Genomic DNA, 15,014 nt, shown 5'->3' on the forward strand with positions numbered 1-15,014 from the left:
ACACTGTTACTACATAATAAGATAAAGGCAGCATTTCTTCTAGACCATTGATCCAAAGACTCTTAGATAATCTTACCCAAAAAAACCCTTCTAACAAATGACATTGTTTTTCATACCATATGCTCAAATGAGACCAAACCACTTATGATTTCTTTTGCAGTTATTTCCAAACCAAACGATTGTATTTTCCCTTATGACTTCAAAGAAATCATTAAAAGCAAGGTAACTTATTTTCTTAACATTCAGAATAGAATGCCTTCTGAGGTACTGCCTTTGAATTGAGGGGGAAGAGTTTTACATGGATCAGTCTAGGCTAGCACTAGCTTTTGTCTCTGAAAATGTACATTCAAATCTTTACATCATCTTTGAAAACATACCTGCTGATCTGTCACTACTTATATTACAAAACTGTCATATAATTTGGCACAGTTAGCAGTTCAGAAGGTTCAGGAAGAATGTTGCAGGTAAGATTTGAGGTACATTGGCAGAGCTTTGTGCAGCAGTTTACATTGTATTTTATTTTGTTATACTTATTTCAAGCTGGTTGTGTTAGTCTCTCATTTTCATGTGCGGTAAAGTCCATCCAAATTTCTTTTAAAAAATCCTCTTTTCATTTTAAAAGAGGCACTAAAAAGTTTGGCAGAACAAAAATGTAACCTACTCTTTTTGTGTGTGTGATATTAAACCTGTGGGCAAATGTTATGTATATCATATGTAGCACTGTCATGCTGTTCCTGACTTCTAGCAAGATTCTTGAAACACTTGTACCCAAAAGCAAAACAGAAAAGGGTATGTGAGAAAAGCTTTCTGTAGTCATGTGCATGAGAACAAGAAGCCTTCAATTATGAAGGAAAAAACTCTGCAGTGGTTTATTATTATTGTAGTCTTGTAACTCATCAGTGAAGGATCGGGTTTTTATTTTAAACTTTTAGTATTTATTGGGTCATTGAAACCAGGTACTCCCTCTTGCTCCTCTTAGAACGCTAACGTAGAGATTGCTGCAACGGAGAGAACGTTGCTAGGTTTTTTCCTTGCGAAGATTCACAAAATTGACCCAGATATTATTGTGGTAAGTAGCTATTAACTTGACTTTTTAATAGATATGAACTAAGAAATATGTTGACTGGGCAGATGTTAACTTAATTCTTGGTTTCTTTGTGCCCTTAAAGCTTTTACATTTATTTCACTCTGCATCATGATTTTAACTTGCTTTAGTGGTTATAAAATAGAGCAGGTGTACATACTTACACATGTGATATTGAATTGCTCTTCAGGAGTATGTTGTAGCCCTTATCACTTTAAATATTATTAAAAAAATAACAACCTTCCTTAATTGGGGGGGGGGGGGGGGAAGCTTTTGGGTTTACCAGAGAAGGTGGAATATTGATACTTATGGGTCTATTCATCATCTGTCCAAATACTCATGTAATTTCTGTTAATGTCATTTGGATAGTTTGATACCAAAATCAAGACACAAATATTTTTTTTAAAAAATCCATGGGTCAGTTAAGTTTATTTTGTGGCAAAATAAGCCTTTCTTTGTACTTGATAAATGCTTTATATGGGAAATGTGAGATTTATTTTTACCAAATTACTGAAGTGAGCAGTGCTGGCAAAATTAATAATGGCTGGTAGCAAATATCCATGTACCTCTTTAATAGTTTTATAATTGTTGTGGAAAGACTCTGTCAGTGAAAATGCTGATATCAACACTTCAAAATTTTGGATACTGCAAGTTAGGTAACTGAGTGGCCTGATTTTTCAGAGCTAAGCACCTGCAGTTCCCATTGACTTAAGCCTGGTGCACAATGACCCTTCAGAAAGGTGTCTTTTAAAAATACTTCTGCATTTCCACTTCCTGAGTTGTGCTGTGTTCTTCCTGGTTTCAGCTGAGGATTGGGACTAGTACCTTCAGGGAACAAATGGTTATGTTTCTCTTGCATTTCTGAACTTTAAAAGGCATTATTTAGCTATGTTTGATTTTAAATATGTAAGAACTCTGCCTTTATGTACCATGCTGCATGGAATATGGTATTACTAGGATACCATGAATATATAACTTACATCAGTAGTTGGAGGGTTTTATGAGTGGAAGGAGAAGGAATTATTTAAACATGTCTTCACATGTGGTTAAATAGAGAATTTAAATTGAGATCTGTCACTAGCTGTGAGGCATGAGAATGAAATTGAAAGAACCTGTATGAACTGTGAGCCAATTATAATGAAACAAAGTTTATTTCAGTATTCTGCTGAGCAGTGTTGTTAATGTCAGGACTAATGAGTACTGCTGATGAATAAATTCCCTTAGAATTTCCAATAAGAGGTATGCTGATGATGCCATCAATTAGATTAGAATTCCTTTGCCCTTTATATTTTTTTTTAAACACATGAAAGTAAGTCCTTTAATTTGCATTTGTTATAACCTTTTTCTGTTGCTTTCTTTTTGTGGCAAGGGTCATAATATTTATGGCTTTGATCTGGAAGTGCTGCTGCAGAGAATTAATGTGTGCAAAGTCCCTCACTGGTCCAAGATAGGTCGACTGAGGAGGTCCATCATGCCAAAGCTTGGGGTAAAAGATTGCTTAAGTCTCTCTTAAGTTCTTTTACATTGCATGTGATTAAAATGAATTAATTTAGCTAATGTATTTTGAATGCCTCTCTGATGTATTTTGACTGTTGGTCATGTTGGATTTCTTGCATCCCAGTTCAGACATAATGAATGTTTGTATGACTATTTTATTACAGTAATAAGCTAAACTAATTTTCAAGTTAGGCAAATTTAGTTTACATTTCTCAACTAGATGGTGGTAATGACAGATTAATAACTGTAATAGAGAAAAGATGTCTTTGTCTTTGTGTCTAGTGCAACTGTATAATGAGGGGAAAATGTGGCTTGGATTGACTGGTGAATCATCCCATAGAGAGTAGTTAAATTATATTTCACTAGTTTTATTACGTTCTTGTTCTGAGAACATGACATTCTGAATACTTAACTACAGCACCTCCCTCTTACATAGTTTTTTTTTTTTATAGGCCTATGCTTTTTTTTTTTTTTTTCATCACAACCAGAAAACTCTTCAGTGTTTTAATTTCTCTTTTTTATAAGGAATTTTCTTCTTCTACATAGATATTCTCTTTGAAATTGGAAAAGGTAGGGGAAAGACAAATGAAATATTTTTTTAAGGGGAGGAGTTATTTTTGTCTTTTTATTAGCTATAAACACGATTAAAATATTTAATTAAATTGATAGCAAAAATTCCACTTTAAGTTAAACATTCAATTTTGTTTCTTCTCTCTTTCTTCTTCCCTTCACCACACTCTCTGCTGATACTTGTGTCCACTTCATTCCCTGTTTTTCCCCACCAGTGTGTCTTTGTTCTCCTCCTTTGTTGTTTTTATGACTTTTTTGTGTTGTCAATTACTAAACTGCTTGTTAACATGCAAAAATTATGGTCTTTTTAAAAAAAAAAAAAAAAAAAAATTCAGATTCCATGCCAGACATTCATTCTTAGTTTCCTGATCCTGCATGTGCTTAATTTTGCTACTGAGATTTGTAAAATTTCAATGGGACTACATAATAACAAAATTTAAGCACATACGTAAGGGTTTGCAGGATTGAGTCTTAGCTATTAAAGGGAGTCCTGTGCCCAGTCCTTCATATCCACAGGCTTTGCTGAAATATATCTAAAATTCCTTTAGGACCTGATCCAAGGCCCATTGATTTAAATGGAAGATTCCAGCTGCCTTGAGTGGCCTTTGGATCAAGCCCCGTATGCATATATTTGAGTATGTGATGTTACATATTATTATTATTATTTTTTGCATGGATAAGGGTCGAGGTGGCTTTGCTGAAAGGAATGCAGCCTGTGGTCGGATGATCTGTGATGTGGAAATTTCAGCAAAGGAATTAATTCGTTGCAAGAGCTACCATTTATCTGAATTGGTCCATCAGGTTTTGAAAACTGAGAGGGTAACAATTCCACCAGAAGAGATAAGAAATATGTACAGGTATATTGCTCAGTGGTTTGTTTTTTTTGTTTTTTTTTTTAATGCAGTTCTGTGTTGGGGAATGGCACAGCATTTAATTTTATTTAGTTTTGTCTCTATAATTTTGTACTTGGTTTATCAGGCAGATGTGGGATTGAGTAGCAGGGTACTAATACTTTTGTGTTTTTCATCTTAAGTATTTTACAAACACTGTTTCTCAGAACAGTGTTGCTGATCATGGCTTAGTCCTTACATTGTGAAAATGTTACTTTAGGTACATTGTTTATTCTATTAATCTTGAATTACTATTTGCAACTAAATGAGTTTGCTTCATAATTTGGCACAGGTACACTGAAGAGCTCTTAGAGCCATGATACAGAATTTAGGTCTACTCTTCTGCAAAATTCATACCGACATGTTTCAGGTTTAAACTTGCCATTCTCCCTCTCTTCCCAGTGATTCGTCTCACTTACTGTACATGCTGGAGAACACCTGGACAGATGCCAGATTCATTCTGCAGATCATGTGTGAGCTGAATGTTCTTCCACTAGCCCTGCAGATTACAAACATCTCTGGGAATGTTATGGTAATTTTCTTTTCGTTCCCTTCACCTAAAAAGCAACTATTGCCTTGTGCTTTCTGGGTTTGGTATGGGTAATGCCTCAGCTGAGTCAGTGCTTGTAAATTCCTTAACTATGCACTGTGAATAGTGTGCGTCATTTGTCCTTCAAAGAGATGAAAACTATTAGTTGGAGTACATTCAAATTTAGATGACCTCCATGGGATTTTTCTTTCTGACATTAGAGTTTGTACTATGAAAATATTTAGGTGGAAATGGACAGATGGTTGTATCATTTGGTAGACCTGTTTATGTGTGGTGCAAAAGCCCCACAAACAAAATTACATAACCCTGAAAATAGATATTTACCTTGTAGAAGAAACTAGCATATGTGAGAAGACTGTATCTGGTTGAAATCTATGTCTTAATTCATTTTTGTGCATCAATATTTTGGTTTCTCCAGTTTGTTTTGAATTCTTCTGTTTTTTTCCTCCATAGTCAAGGACAATGATGGGTGGGCGATCGGAGCGTAATGAGTTCCTGCTGCTTCATGCTTTTTATGAGAGAGACTATATTGTGCCTGACAAGCAAGTTTTTAAAAAGCCTCAGCAGAAGCTGGTGGGTCCCAAATATATTCTTGTTTTGACTTGCTTCTTCCATGATCTTTTTTAGATAAATTCTTATAAAAACACTAATACCTTTTTCCTTTGCACATCATTTTCTTTACGAAAACATGAAAAAGTAATTATGTCCAATCACAGGAATAGTTTAACGTCAGATCAACAAGAACTTTTTCCAAGATAAAATAACAGTTTGTCTTAAGTGTGAAGTGAAAAGCCTGTGGTTTAAAGGGACACTGTCAACTTGAAAAAACACATTGCTGTCTGAAGTTTTTTACCTATTATAATTACAGGAGCACTTAACTTCTTTCAAGATCAGTAATCTTATCAAATATTTTTTCAGGTTTTTTTGTGTTTAATTTGTACATTTAATGGTACGTGGTATATACTCAGTTCCTTTATTTTTCTGTGAACCAGTCAGTTTCTCCCTTGTTGAAAAGACCCTTATAGATACCAATAAGGTGTTTAGAAAAAACTTCCTTAATATCTTCTTCACACGTGTCCCACTATAGGTGCGCATGCAGCTTGTGTGCAAATGTGACCAGCGTTCCAGTGTGGGCCAGCTATGGTCATTCAATTAGGGTGAACAACAAAGAATGGGGCAGGCAATCGCCATAAAGCTGGTGGATATTCCAATACTTAGATTTACCAAGCCAGCAAAAACAGCTTCTTTCTTACCTTACTGGTTATTCAGAAGTCCAAACAACACAGTTCCCTTAAAGTGATCCGGCCTCAGGCTTCCATCCAGGTACCTAAGTCAAATATGATGATTTCTGAAAATTGTATTTCATCATATAAAAGAAAAGGTTTTACCAATCCCAAAGGATTGAATACATTACGTCCCAGATTAATGAATGTTTCAGATCTTGCCCAAATACATGCTACAGCCAATTCTTATTAACTAAACTAAAATTTCTTAAAAAATAGAGAGAGAGAGAGAGAGAGAGTATGGTTAAAAGATCAATATACATACAGACATGAGTTTAATTCATTTAGGTTCAGATTCATAGCAGAGATGGTGAGCGTTGTAGTTGCAAAGAGTTATTTTTGAAATAGTTCATAGGTTATAGTCCAATGTCCAAATATCATATTCAGGGCATACCAGCATAACTGGGACCTCAGTCTCGTGACTCCAGCTTCCCCTGCTGAAGCCTAAGCGGATCTGAGATGACAGAATCAGGACCCAAGAATCTTTTATACAATTTTATGTTCTCTTTGGCAAATTGGAGTTCCTCAGGGAACAAAAGGAATGTCCTTCAAAGTCATCCTAATTACATCACCAGTACTTATAGAATTAACATAAGGCAATTTGCTTGTTCCTCCACTAATCAGAGATTATTTGCTATACATTTCAAAGAGAGATGAATACCGAGATATCCTGTGTTTATAATTCATTTAAATGCTAGGATGTTCTTTTGATCTCTGAATGATCAGAATACAGCATAGAGAGAGACTGTTCATTACATTGTCGACCCTACTCATACATATTTAAATACACAACACCACAAACATTATCTCCCCACATGTCTTTTGAGGGTTATTTATTTTGCAGGATGTTTAACCCCTTCTAGCCATGTGTCACAGCAAGACTGGATTTTTCTTGACTATCGGTGTGCAGGGAGGCACGTGTACCCTGTGCTCCTCATTCTTAGAAAGTTTAGCTTGAGCAGTTAAGCAGGTTGGACATCAGCTAGGTTCCTTCTTACTACCTGTGGAAGACTGAGGGCTAATCCTCCTGAAAGACTCACATAGCAAGGGCCTATTCTGCCTGGGAGAATCCCGTATCCCTAGCAGATGCTTGGGCTGCCTATTTTTCTCTGCAGCGACTTCAGGTCGCAAGATGTGAGGCTGAAGCGCTTTCTTCTGGAATGATCCACAAAGGTGGCATTGGCTCCAGAAGAGCTACGCTTCAAGACCTGTCTAATGGACAGGTCTGTATTGTCCAGCGGTCCCTTGGGCAGATAGGCAACTTCAAAGATATCTGCTGGGAAAGTGGCACTGGGGCATCAAAAAGGGTTGCTCTGAGCAATGGGGTAGGAGCTCAGGAAGGAGCTTAGTGTCCTCACACAAAGAGAGGCACAGGAAAAAGTTGTTGTGTGATAAGCCCCCCAAGTCTGAGATGGTGTCAAGCATGAGCAGAAAGGAGCAAACTGTGGTGCAACTCGCTCTGTTCATACTGGGCCTGGTCCTGGGAGCACCCATGTCGACTCCGGCACCAGGAGAACACATTCAGACTATACCAGGGACGTTCTCGGTGCTGAGATGCCCAACAGCAGCAGTCACTTTCATGGTTTGATTATAATCAGTTTGACTTTCTCCCTTACTTGCATTACTACACTGAGGCAATGTTTAATTCAAAAAAAAAATTCTTATCAGAATAAAAATTGCAAGCATTGCTATTGATCTAAAGTGTATTGGTTTTTTTTTTTTTTTTTTAAAAAACACTATTTTTGTAAACTAGATTTTGGGCTTAAATTAATTCAATAATAATCTTTTAAAGTAACTTTGCTTTCTCTCCACCATTGGGTGTCAAACACAACATAGACTAGTGCTCTGTTCTATGGTGACGATTCCTAAAAGATTGTGTAATCTTTTGTGATCAGTCTCTTCCCAGAGCAGTGAATCATAGTGCAATTTTGTGATGGAAAGAGCCTTAATCAGGATATTGATAAAAATATTCATGTAGTAGATGTCTGTTAGAAAAAAAACTCCATTCTTATCCCACTCATTCCAATTTTTCTTTTGTAAATGAAGACTTCTAAATTAGAAACTTGATAGAGGTTAGATGTAGGAATTTTTTTATGCCAAATACAGGTGGATGAAGATGAAGATGTTGAAGATCAGAATAAATCAAAGATAGGGAGAAAGAAGGCAGCATATGCTGGGGGTCTAGTGTTGGATCCGAAAGTGGGTAAGATTTGGCAATTTTACTGCTCAAAGTAGTATATCGGGTCATAAATGTGAAGGTTAGCTCCAGCTAAACTAAAATGCTGTTTCATTGCTGTTTGTTCAAAAAGTTTCAAAGCAAAAGGCAGGGAAAATCTGCAACCCCTTTTATATGAAAGGAAAAGAATCCAGAATGATGATTATTAGGCCAGAATCTTGAGAAGGTCGGAGGGAAGCAATGTAGCACAACTTTCTTGTAAGGATATAGACACAGAAGTAACTTTTATATATGTGCTTTTCATTTTGGGTACAAACAGGAAAGAATGCTTAATTTTGTTTGCCAGTAGAGTAGTATCTCTTTCATGCAGCATCATGGATAAATTAGGGGGTTTTGTATTTAGGTTGTGTATAGCATGTGTATATTTTTGCTAGTGGATGCTTAAGGTTTTTCTTTGTTTCTCCTATATGTGGTGATAACTGTACAAAAGCATCCTACAGTAATACAGAAGCTATCTGTTTAACCCTGGCAAGTTAAGAGGGGTTAGATCGTTCCACTTCTGACAGTCCTCAATCACTGGCTAATAGCACATCTGAACCTTTTCTTAGGACTGTTGCTTAGACACATCACATAGTGCACTGGTCTTTGAATCCAAGCTACTTCTCAAGCTTTTACAAAACTGTGTAGACTGGGAACACTCAGCTTAGTCTGGGTTCAGCCATGTAATATGGGAGTGGGGGTCACTTCTTTTCCTGCAAAAACTTCTGACACTCACGGCCGTGTCCCAAACCTCCCCACTTCACTGTATGAAGTCTTCTCCTCCCCCACCACAGATGCATCCATATTAGTCAAATTTCTTATTTATAGTTACTGAATTGGGCCCTGAAACTCAATGGAAATCTTTAATTTGGCTTTAATGGGCATTGGATTAGGTATCTAGTGGGGATGAATAATTATATGGATCCTCACACTGTATTATACCTTCTACTCTGTATTCTATTTCAGGTTTTTATGACACATTTATTTTGCTTCTGGACTTCAACAGCTTGTACCCTTCAATTATCCAGGAGTTCAACATATGTTTTACCACAGTGCAGAGAGAGTCATCAGATGCACAGAAAAGGGCAGAGGTTTGTGTGTGCTTTATTAGTGTTCTGATTTGAGGTTCAAATCTTCAGTGTGTTTCATGTGAATTAAATTGTAACAGCATCCTGGCTGGAAACTGATCCTACATGCTTATCTCAATACCCTGTCGTCATTATTTTTACTTTTGGTAGCACTCACTATGTGCTAGGCGATTTCCAAACTTGCAAGGAGGACAATCCTTCCTGCAAGGAAGAACACAATATAGGGAATTGTATTTTTGCTTCCAAGTTCCTTGAATGTGCTATCTGTAACTGTTGCATCTATTTCCTTTCAATAATACTCCTCGTGCTTGCACCCCTGGCATGTTGTTCCATTCCTTATCCTCTCCCATACAAGGGGATTTATTGAAGGTTTAGTTAATCCTGTCTCTTGTTCCTCTACAACTTCTTCTATACAATCCACCTTTTTTTATGCTGCTAAATCCCTTTTCTGTGCCTTGTCATCGTCCGAACTAATGAAGCATTTTTTTTCTCATCCCTGGCCTCCATACATGTCATCTTGCATCTGTATAAAAGCACTACAGAAATAAACTTTCTGTCTTGCCATTCTATCCTTCTCCCATGGGCTTCTTTTTGTCTTCACATTGTCTTCATGTGGGCTTCTTTTTAGGTTCACATTTCTCATCCTCCCGTTTTAGTCACTACACCACTCCACCCCATCTACATCTGTTTTAATTTCTTCCTACAATTCCTTGCAAGTTGCTTTTCTGAACTTACCTTTTGTATTCTCCTTCTGTGCTCACCTTTGCATATTTCCATATCAGTCCTTTTTATGCTTGGAACTCGCTCCTTCTGTTCACCTGAACAAACAACCTCCTTATTCATGTTTCTCCTTATAAAAACATTTCTTCTGTGAAACCTTTCAATTGCAGTTTACCAAATGGGGTTGGGGGAAATCCATACAGCTGTAAGATTGGACCTTCACTTGGTTTATTATGTCTCTGAAATGTATTGGCTATCTGATGCAAAATGTATGCTCCATGGGACATACTCCGTTCTATAGTCCTGAACACCAAAAATGTTTAACTGGAGAATATGAATTGACTGGAGCCACCAGGGGTGTTTGACTGTCTCTGTGGTACTAGTTACTTGAGCTGCAGACTAGCAATATGCCCTTTCAGTTGGGTTCAATGATGGAATAAACAGTGTGTCAATTCAGGAAGCCTGTTCTGTGCCTGCTGCATTTGGGGGGTGCAGGTAAAATGGATAGATTCAAATCAAAGCTACTTAAATCACAAATTTTTACTAATGATTTTAAATCATCAATTTTAACTAAAAAATACAAATGCAAAACATGATTATCTTCCTAAAAAGAGGTTGATTCTTGTTGGTTGGTAACTATTAAAATGTTGATTTGCAACTAAATATATCCTTCACGCTTCATTTGGTCCTACTTCTTGCAATCAGGAGGATACACTATATATCTATATACAGTTATTTAAGCAAGTACATAGCTTAACTTGCATTTATTCAGATGCTTAATTTTTATATTTGTATTAGGTTAGAAAATGGTGAATCATGCATTTCTTATTTACTAGGTGATTAACTTTTTACATGTGATCTAAGTGATATTCTATTTAGGTGGCAATTCAAATTCAGTTAAAAATTCACAAAATCAGCATTTTAGTTTTTCTTTTTTAAAAAATAAATAAAATTGCCTTAAATGTGCTGGATGCATAAGAAGGAAGCTGTTTAAAACAGTTTTGCATTTAAAACTAACTGATTTATTAAACAAAAATGGTATTGTCCATACTCGGTGAATTGAACTGATTGTTTCTGGTCACCATGTCCTTCAAGATTTTACAACTAGGGGATCTGATCTTCTCACACCTAGGACTTGTCTGCACAGCATTGGCGAAGGACACCAGAGTGAGTGTAATTTGTAAAGGTCTAACATGTTATGGTCTAACTGCCCCACATAGATCCTGCTGGTGTGCACTAAAGTACCTAGTTCACGTTAATGGACTATGTTAACATGAACTCGACACCTTCTGGAGCACAACAGCAGAGTCTACCTGCAATTAGAGTGCAACACATTAGAGTGCTTTACAAATCACACCCCTCTGGCACACTTTGTTGGTGCTGTATAGACATGCCCTTGGTTTTTATTCAAAGATTGGAAGAAGAAAACAAACTTTTCTGCTTTTTCAATTCCCAGTTGGTTTCTTAACTCTGAGTGAGCTAGATGTTGAATTGAACTAGTTGAATAAACTGAAATGAAAAAAAATTCTGTTTGCACCCGCAGAAGATGCTAAGCTGTCAAAAGCTGGTTTACTACTTCAATAAACTCTGCTTAGCCAGTGACTTCAACCTAAACTTGCCAACAAACATGGATTTTTTTTGTTTTTGTTTTTATTGTAAATGATTTTAATGGACTATAATAAATTTAGGCTCCAACATGGGTTGTCAGTGTCAGATTTAATTTTCAATAGGTTTATTTTTTAAGACTAAACCTGAATTTAATTTAAATTAAAAACTGATTTTTTTTTCTAAATTGTGTTTTTTTTTTTTTTTTTTTTTTTTTTTTTTTAATCCACCCTGGCTGAGGGTGACTCTTGGTTGTCTTCTAGATCAGGGTGAACTGTTAAATCAAACAACATAACGTTTCTGAATGGTCCATCTTCAGCAATACCTTTTTATAACTTTCTGGACTGTGGACATTTAGATTTATTTTTCTTTCTCCTTTGTGGTGATAATTATACAGAAGTATCCTTCGTTAACATAGAAGCTTTTGGCTCATTCCTAAGTTAATGGGTGTATCGTTCCACTTCTGACACTTTCTTTGTCTCGTAAGCTAATGCCGGATTAATTGAAGCCTATGAAAGTGGTTGTAGTTTTGCCACCGTGTTCACATTTGGGCACAGTTCAAGAGTTGGAACTCTTTTTAAGATTTATATCTGTACAATTATGTACATCTCTTGATTTGGGGTGTTTGGATCCAAAGAAAATCCATGGGCATATAGCAGAAAGTGTATGTAAATGTGTAAACCACTGTACTGTAGCTACCCCACCCGTATGAGGCCAATAACGACACCAAGTTTGTTGGTAAAATCTGTCCTTGACTTTACATGTTGGTCTGTAACTTGCAAAGCCAGGCAGTGTTTTCTTAATTATAAATCCCTGAAACGGTCAGAGTGCTTTTTTTCCCTGATAGGTGTATTAGGAGACTTCAGGTAAATGATTTAAATACGTTATTTTGGCTCTTAGCTGTAAACAATAATATATACAAAGCTGCTCTTTTCTGAAAAGTGTTTGCAAAGGCCCCCACTGTTTGTGATACTTGTTGTCCCTGCTCCAATAGGCTGGCAAACACATTTCATCTTAGCAGTATTGCCTGAAAACACAATTTTTAAACAAATATCCATCCCCTTTCAAAGGAATAAGGTTGAAAATAGTGTGTATTTTTGTGCTTAAATTCCAAACCTGGAGACTGTTATCACACTGAAATTGAGGTGTAAAATGATATATGCATCTTTCCAATATTCTTTATTTATTAAAAATGTTTGTGCTTGGAAAGGGGAGAGGAATTACTTGTGGGAGTTATCTCATTATGGCTTGTATTGGCAAAGCATTCAAGTTCGAATAACTCCTTCTGTACACAGCTCAAGTGAGAAGCCATGTTGCTTGTCTTTGTCCTTCTTTCAGAAGCAAATTCAGAGGTATTGTTGAGAATCAGGAAGGCAATATCATACAAGATAACATAGTGCTTTATAACCATTTCCAATAACATCTAAATATGAAAGTCAAAAATTACTCACCTCAGAAGCAACATGTGAAATAGTGGCACCTCCAGATGCTGCCTTCCAATCTTCACACTTAATATTATCTAACTCTTTCACCTGGAGATTTAGGGCTTATTTATGCAAACTGTATGTGGCAAGCTGGGATGTAAATCTAGCTTGCACTAGTCTGCTGTGCACTAATTATCTATCTAGATCCTGCTCCTGTGTCAGTGAGGTAGATCAAAGTGCGCTATCGAACTTTTAGGGTGCAGCAGCAGGATTCACATGGACAGTTAGTGCATGGCAAGCTAGGGTGAGAGAGATTTTCACCCCACCTTGCCACAAACTAAGTTTTCATATAGACAAGCCGATAGTCTCGCTTTCCTTCAAATACAATTGGTATCTGAAACTCTTGTCCCTACGGCTCTGAAACAATTCATTTTTAACCTGTCTTCTTGCAGCGGTGCTAATATACCCCAGATACTTTCTGTTCCTATGACAGGTTTCAGAGTAACAGCTGTGTTAGTCTGTATTCGCAAAAAGAAAAGGAGTACTTGTGGCACCTTAGAGACTAACCAATTTATTTGAGCATAAGCTTTCGTGAGCTACAGCTCACTTCATCGGATGCATACTGTGGAAAGTGTAGAAAATCTTTTTATACACACAAAGCATGAAAAAATACCTCCTCCCACCCCACTCTCCTGCTGGTAATAGCTTTGTGTGTATAAAAAGATCTTCTACACTTTCCACAGTATGCATCCGATGAAGTGAGCTGTAGCTCACGAAAGCTTATGCTCAAATAAATTGGTTAGTCTCTAAGGTGCCACAAGTCCTCCTTTTCTTTTTCTGTTCCTAGTGTGACATCTGAGAGCCAGGTCTTTTGGGGTGCATTAGAAGAGTGCTAGTGTACTGGAAGTGAATAGACAATAATAGACTCGAGAATTCTGGGGGTACCAGTGGTTCAGCAGCACCAAATTAATACAGCTGAAAAGCATGAAAACCACTTTCACTTCTGCTATCTTAAACTGTGTACTGAGAGTGCAGTTTCCTTTTTACTCTGCAAAAATGAACTAACTTTTTCGTGTCCTTGCTTATTAATAGACTAAAAATCTACTTTTAAAGCAAATACTTGGTAAAATAAATGATTATTTGACAGGATGGAATGCAAGAAGAAATTCCAGAACTACCAGATCCATCTCTAGAAATGGGAATTTTGCCTAAAGAGATCAGGAAGCTGGTGGAGAGAAGGCGACAAGTCAAGCAATTGATGAAACAGACTGATTTAAATCCTGACCTCTATTTACAGGTGTGTCTTATGGAAGCACTCCTCTGCCTTCACTATACCTATTTAAGTTCATTGCTCAGACTGCAGAATAGGAGTGATTAATAGTAAATGGAGGTTGGAAACAAATTGTAAGATGCTCCCTTGTGGTTTAGAGCTGATAGGTGTCAGAAATAGCTAACTTGATAATATTGCATTCAGCTTCTGTTTGGTGGTTATGGTGATTAATATATTGGTTATGTTCCTTTTCAGTATGATATCAGGCAGAAGGCTTTGAAGCTTACAGCTAATAGCATGTACGGCTGTCTGGGGTTTTCCTACAGTAGATTCTATGCCAAGCCTTTGGCAGCTTTGGTGACACACAAAGGGAGAGAGGTGAGTCACTTAAATAGCATTTTAAAATGGTAAATTTAAATCATCCCAGGTTTCATTGAGTAGTAGATTGGTCTTTACTCACTTACAAATCTTTTGCCTTCATTTTTGCTTTGTAATTATAATTTTGTTTTGGCCTTTTTGTAATGCAGAAGGACAGGTGACAAGAATAGAATTAAGCAATTAAAAAAATAATAAAACAAGTTGTAGCCATAGATTTGGGTCTTCCTTTGGTGTTTGTCATGTTGAACTGGTCTGTTGTAGCCAGATCAATGTTTACTTGTAAATTTTCCATGACGGGAAACAGTTGGTAATGTAGGCCCCAGTTCAGCAATGTGCTTAGCTGACTATTTGACTTCAATGGGACTGCTTGCGTGCATAAAGTTATGCCTGTGTTTAAGAACCTTGTTGAATTGGTGCCTTGCTCTCTCTGTCTACGCTAC

At 36.8% G+C, this 15,014-nt stretch overlaps 1 protein-coding gene and 1 non-coding gene across 9 annotated transcripts in view; both read left to right on the plus strand.

The window, feature by feature from the left end:
* The window catches only part of POLA1 (DNA polymerase alpha 1, catalytic subunit), a 349,214-nt gene that overhangs the window by 48,656 nt on the left and 285,544 nt on the right, over positions 1-15,014 (plus strand). For all 8 annotated transcript variants that reach the window (XM_037901946.2, XM_037901935.2, XM_043537998.1 and 5 more), the window contains exons 17-26: positions 161-222; positions 980-1,069; positions 2,454-2,570; positions 3,833-4,008; positions 4,444-4,573; positions 5,045-5,164; positions 7,981-8,077; positions 9,056-9,180; positions 14,074-14,223; positions 14,452-14,574. In XM_037901946.2, coding sequence (XP_037757874.1) covers positions 161-222; positions 980-1,069; positions 2,454-2,570; positions 3,833-4,008; positions 4,444-4,573; positions 5,045-5,164; positions 7,981-8,077; positions 9,056-9,180; positions 14,074-14,223; positions 14,452-14,574 — 1,190 coding nt within the window. The remainder of the gene's footprint in view (positions 1-160; positions 223-979; positions 1,070-2,453; positions 2,571-3,832; positions 4,009-4,443; positions 4,574-5,044; positions 5,165-7,980; positions 8,078-9,055; positions 9,181-14,073; positions 14,224-14,451; positions 14,575-15,014) is intronic.
* On the plus strand, positions 8,485-8,618 carry LOC114022049. The gene has a single exon (XR_003566321.1).

Source organism: Chelonia mydas, chromosome 1 (genome assembly GCF_015237465.2).
Source record: "Chelonia mydas isolate rCheMyd1 chromosome 1, rCheMyd1.pri.v2, whole genome shotgun sequence".
NCBI classification, from domain to species: Eukaryota; Metazoa; Chordata; order Testudines; family Cheloniidae; genus Chelonia; species Chelonia mydas.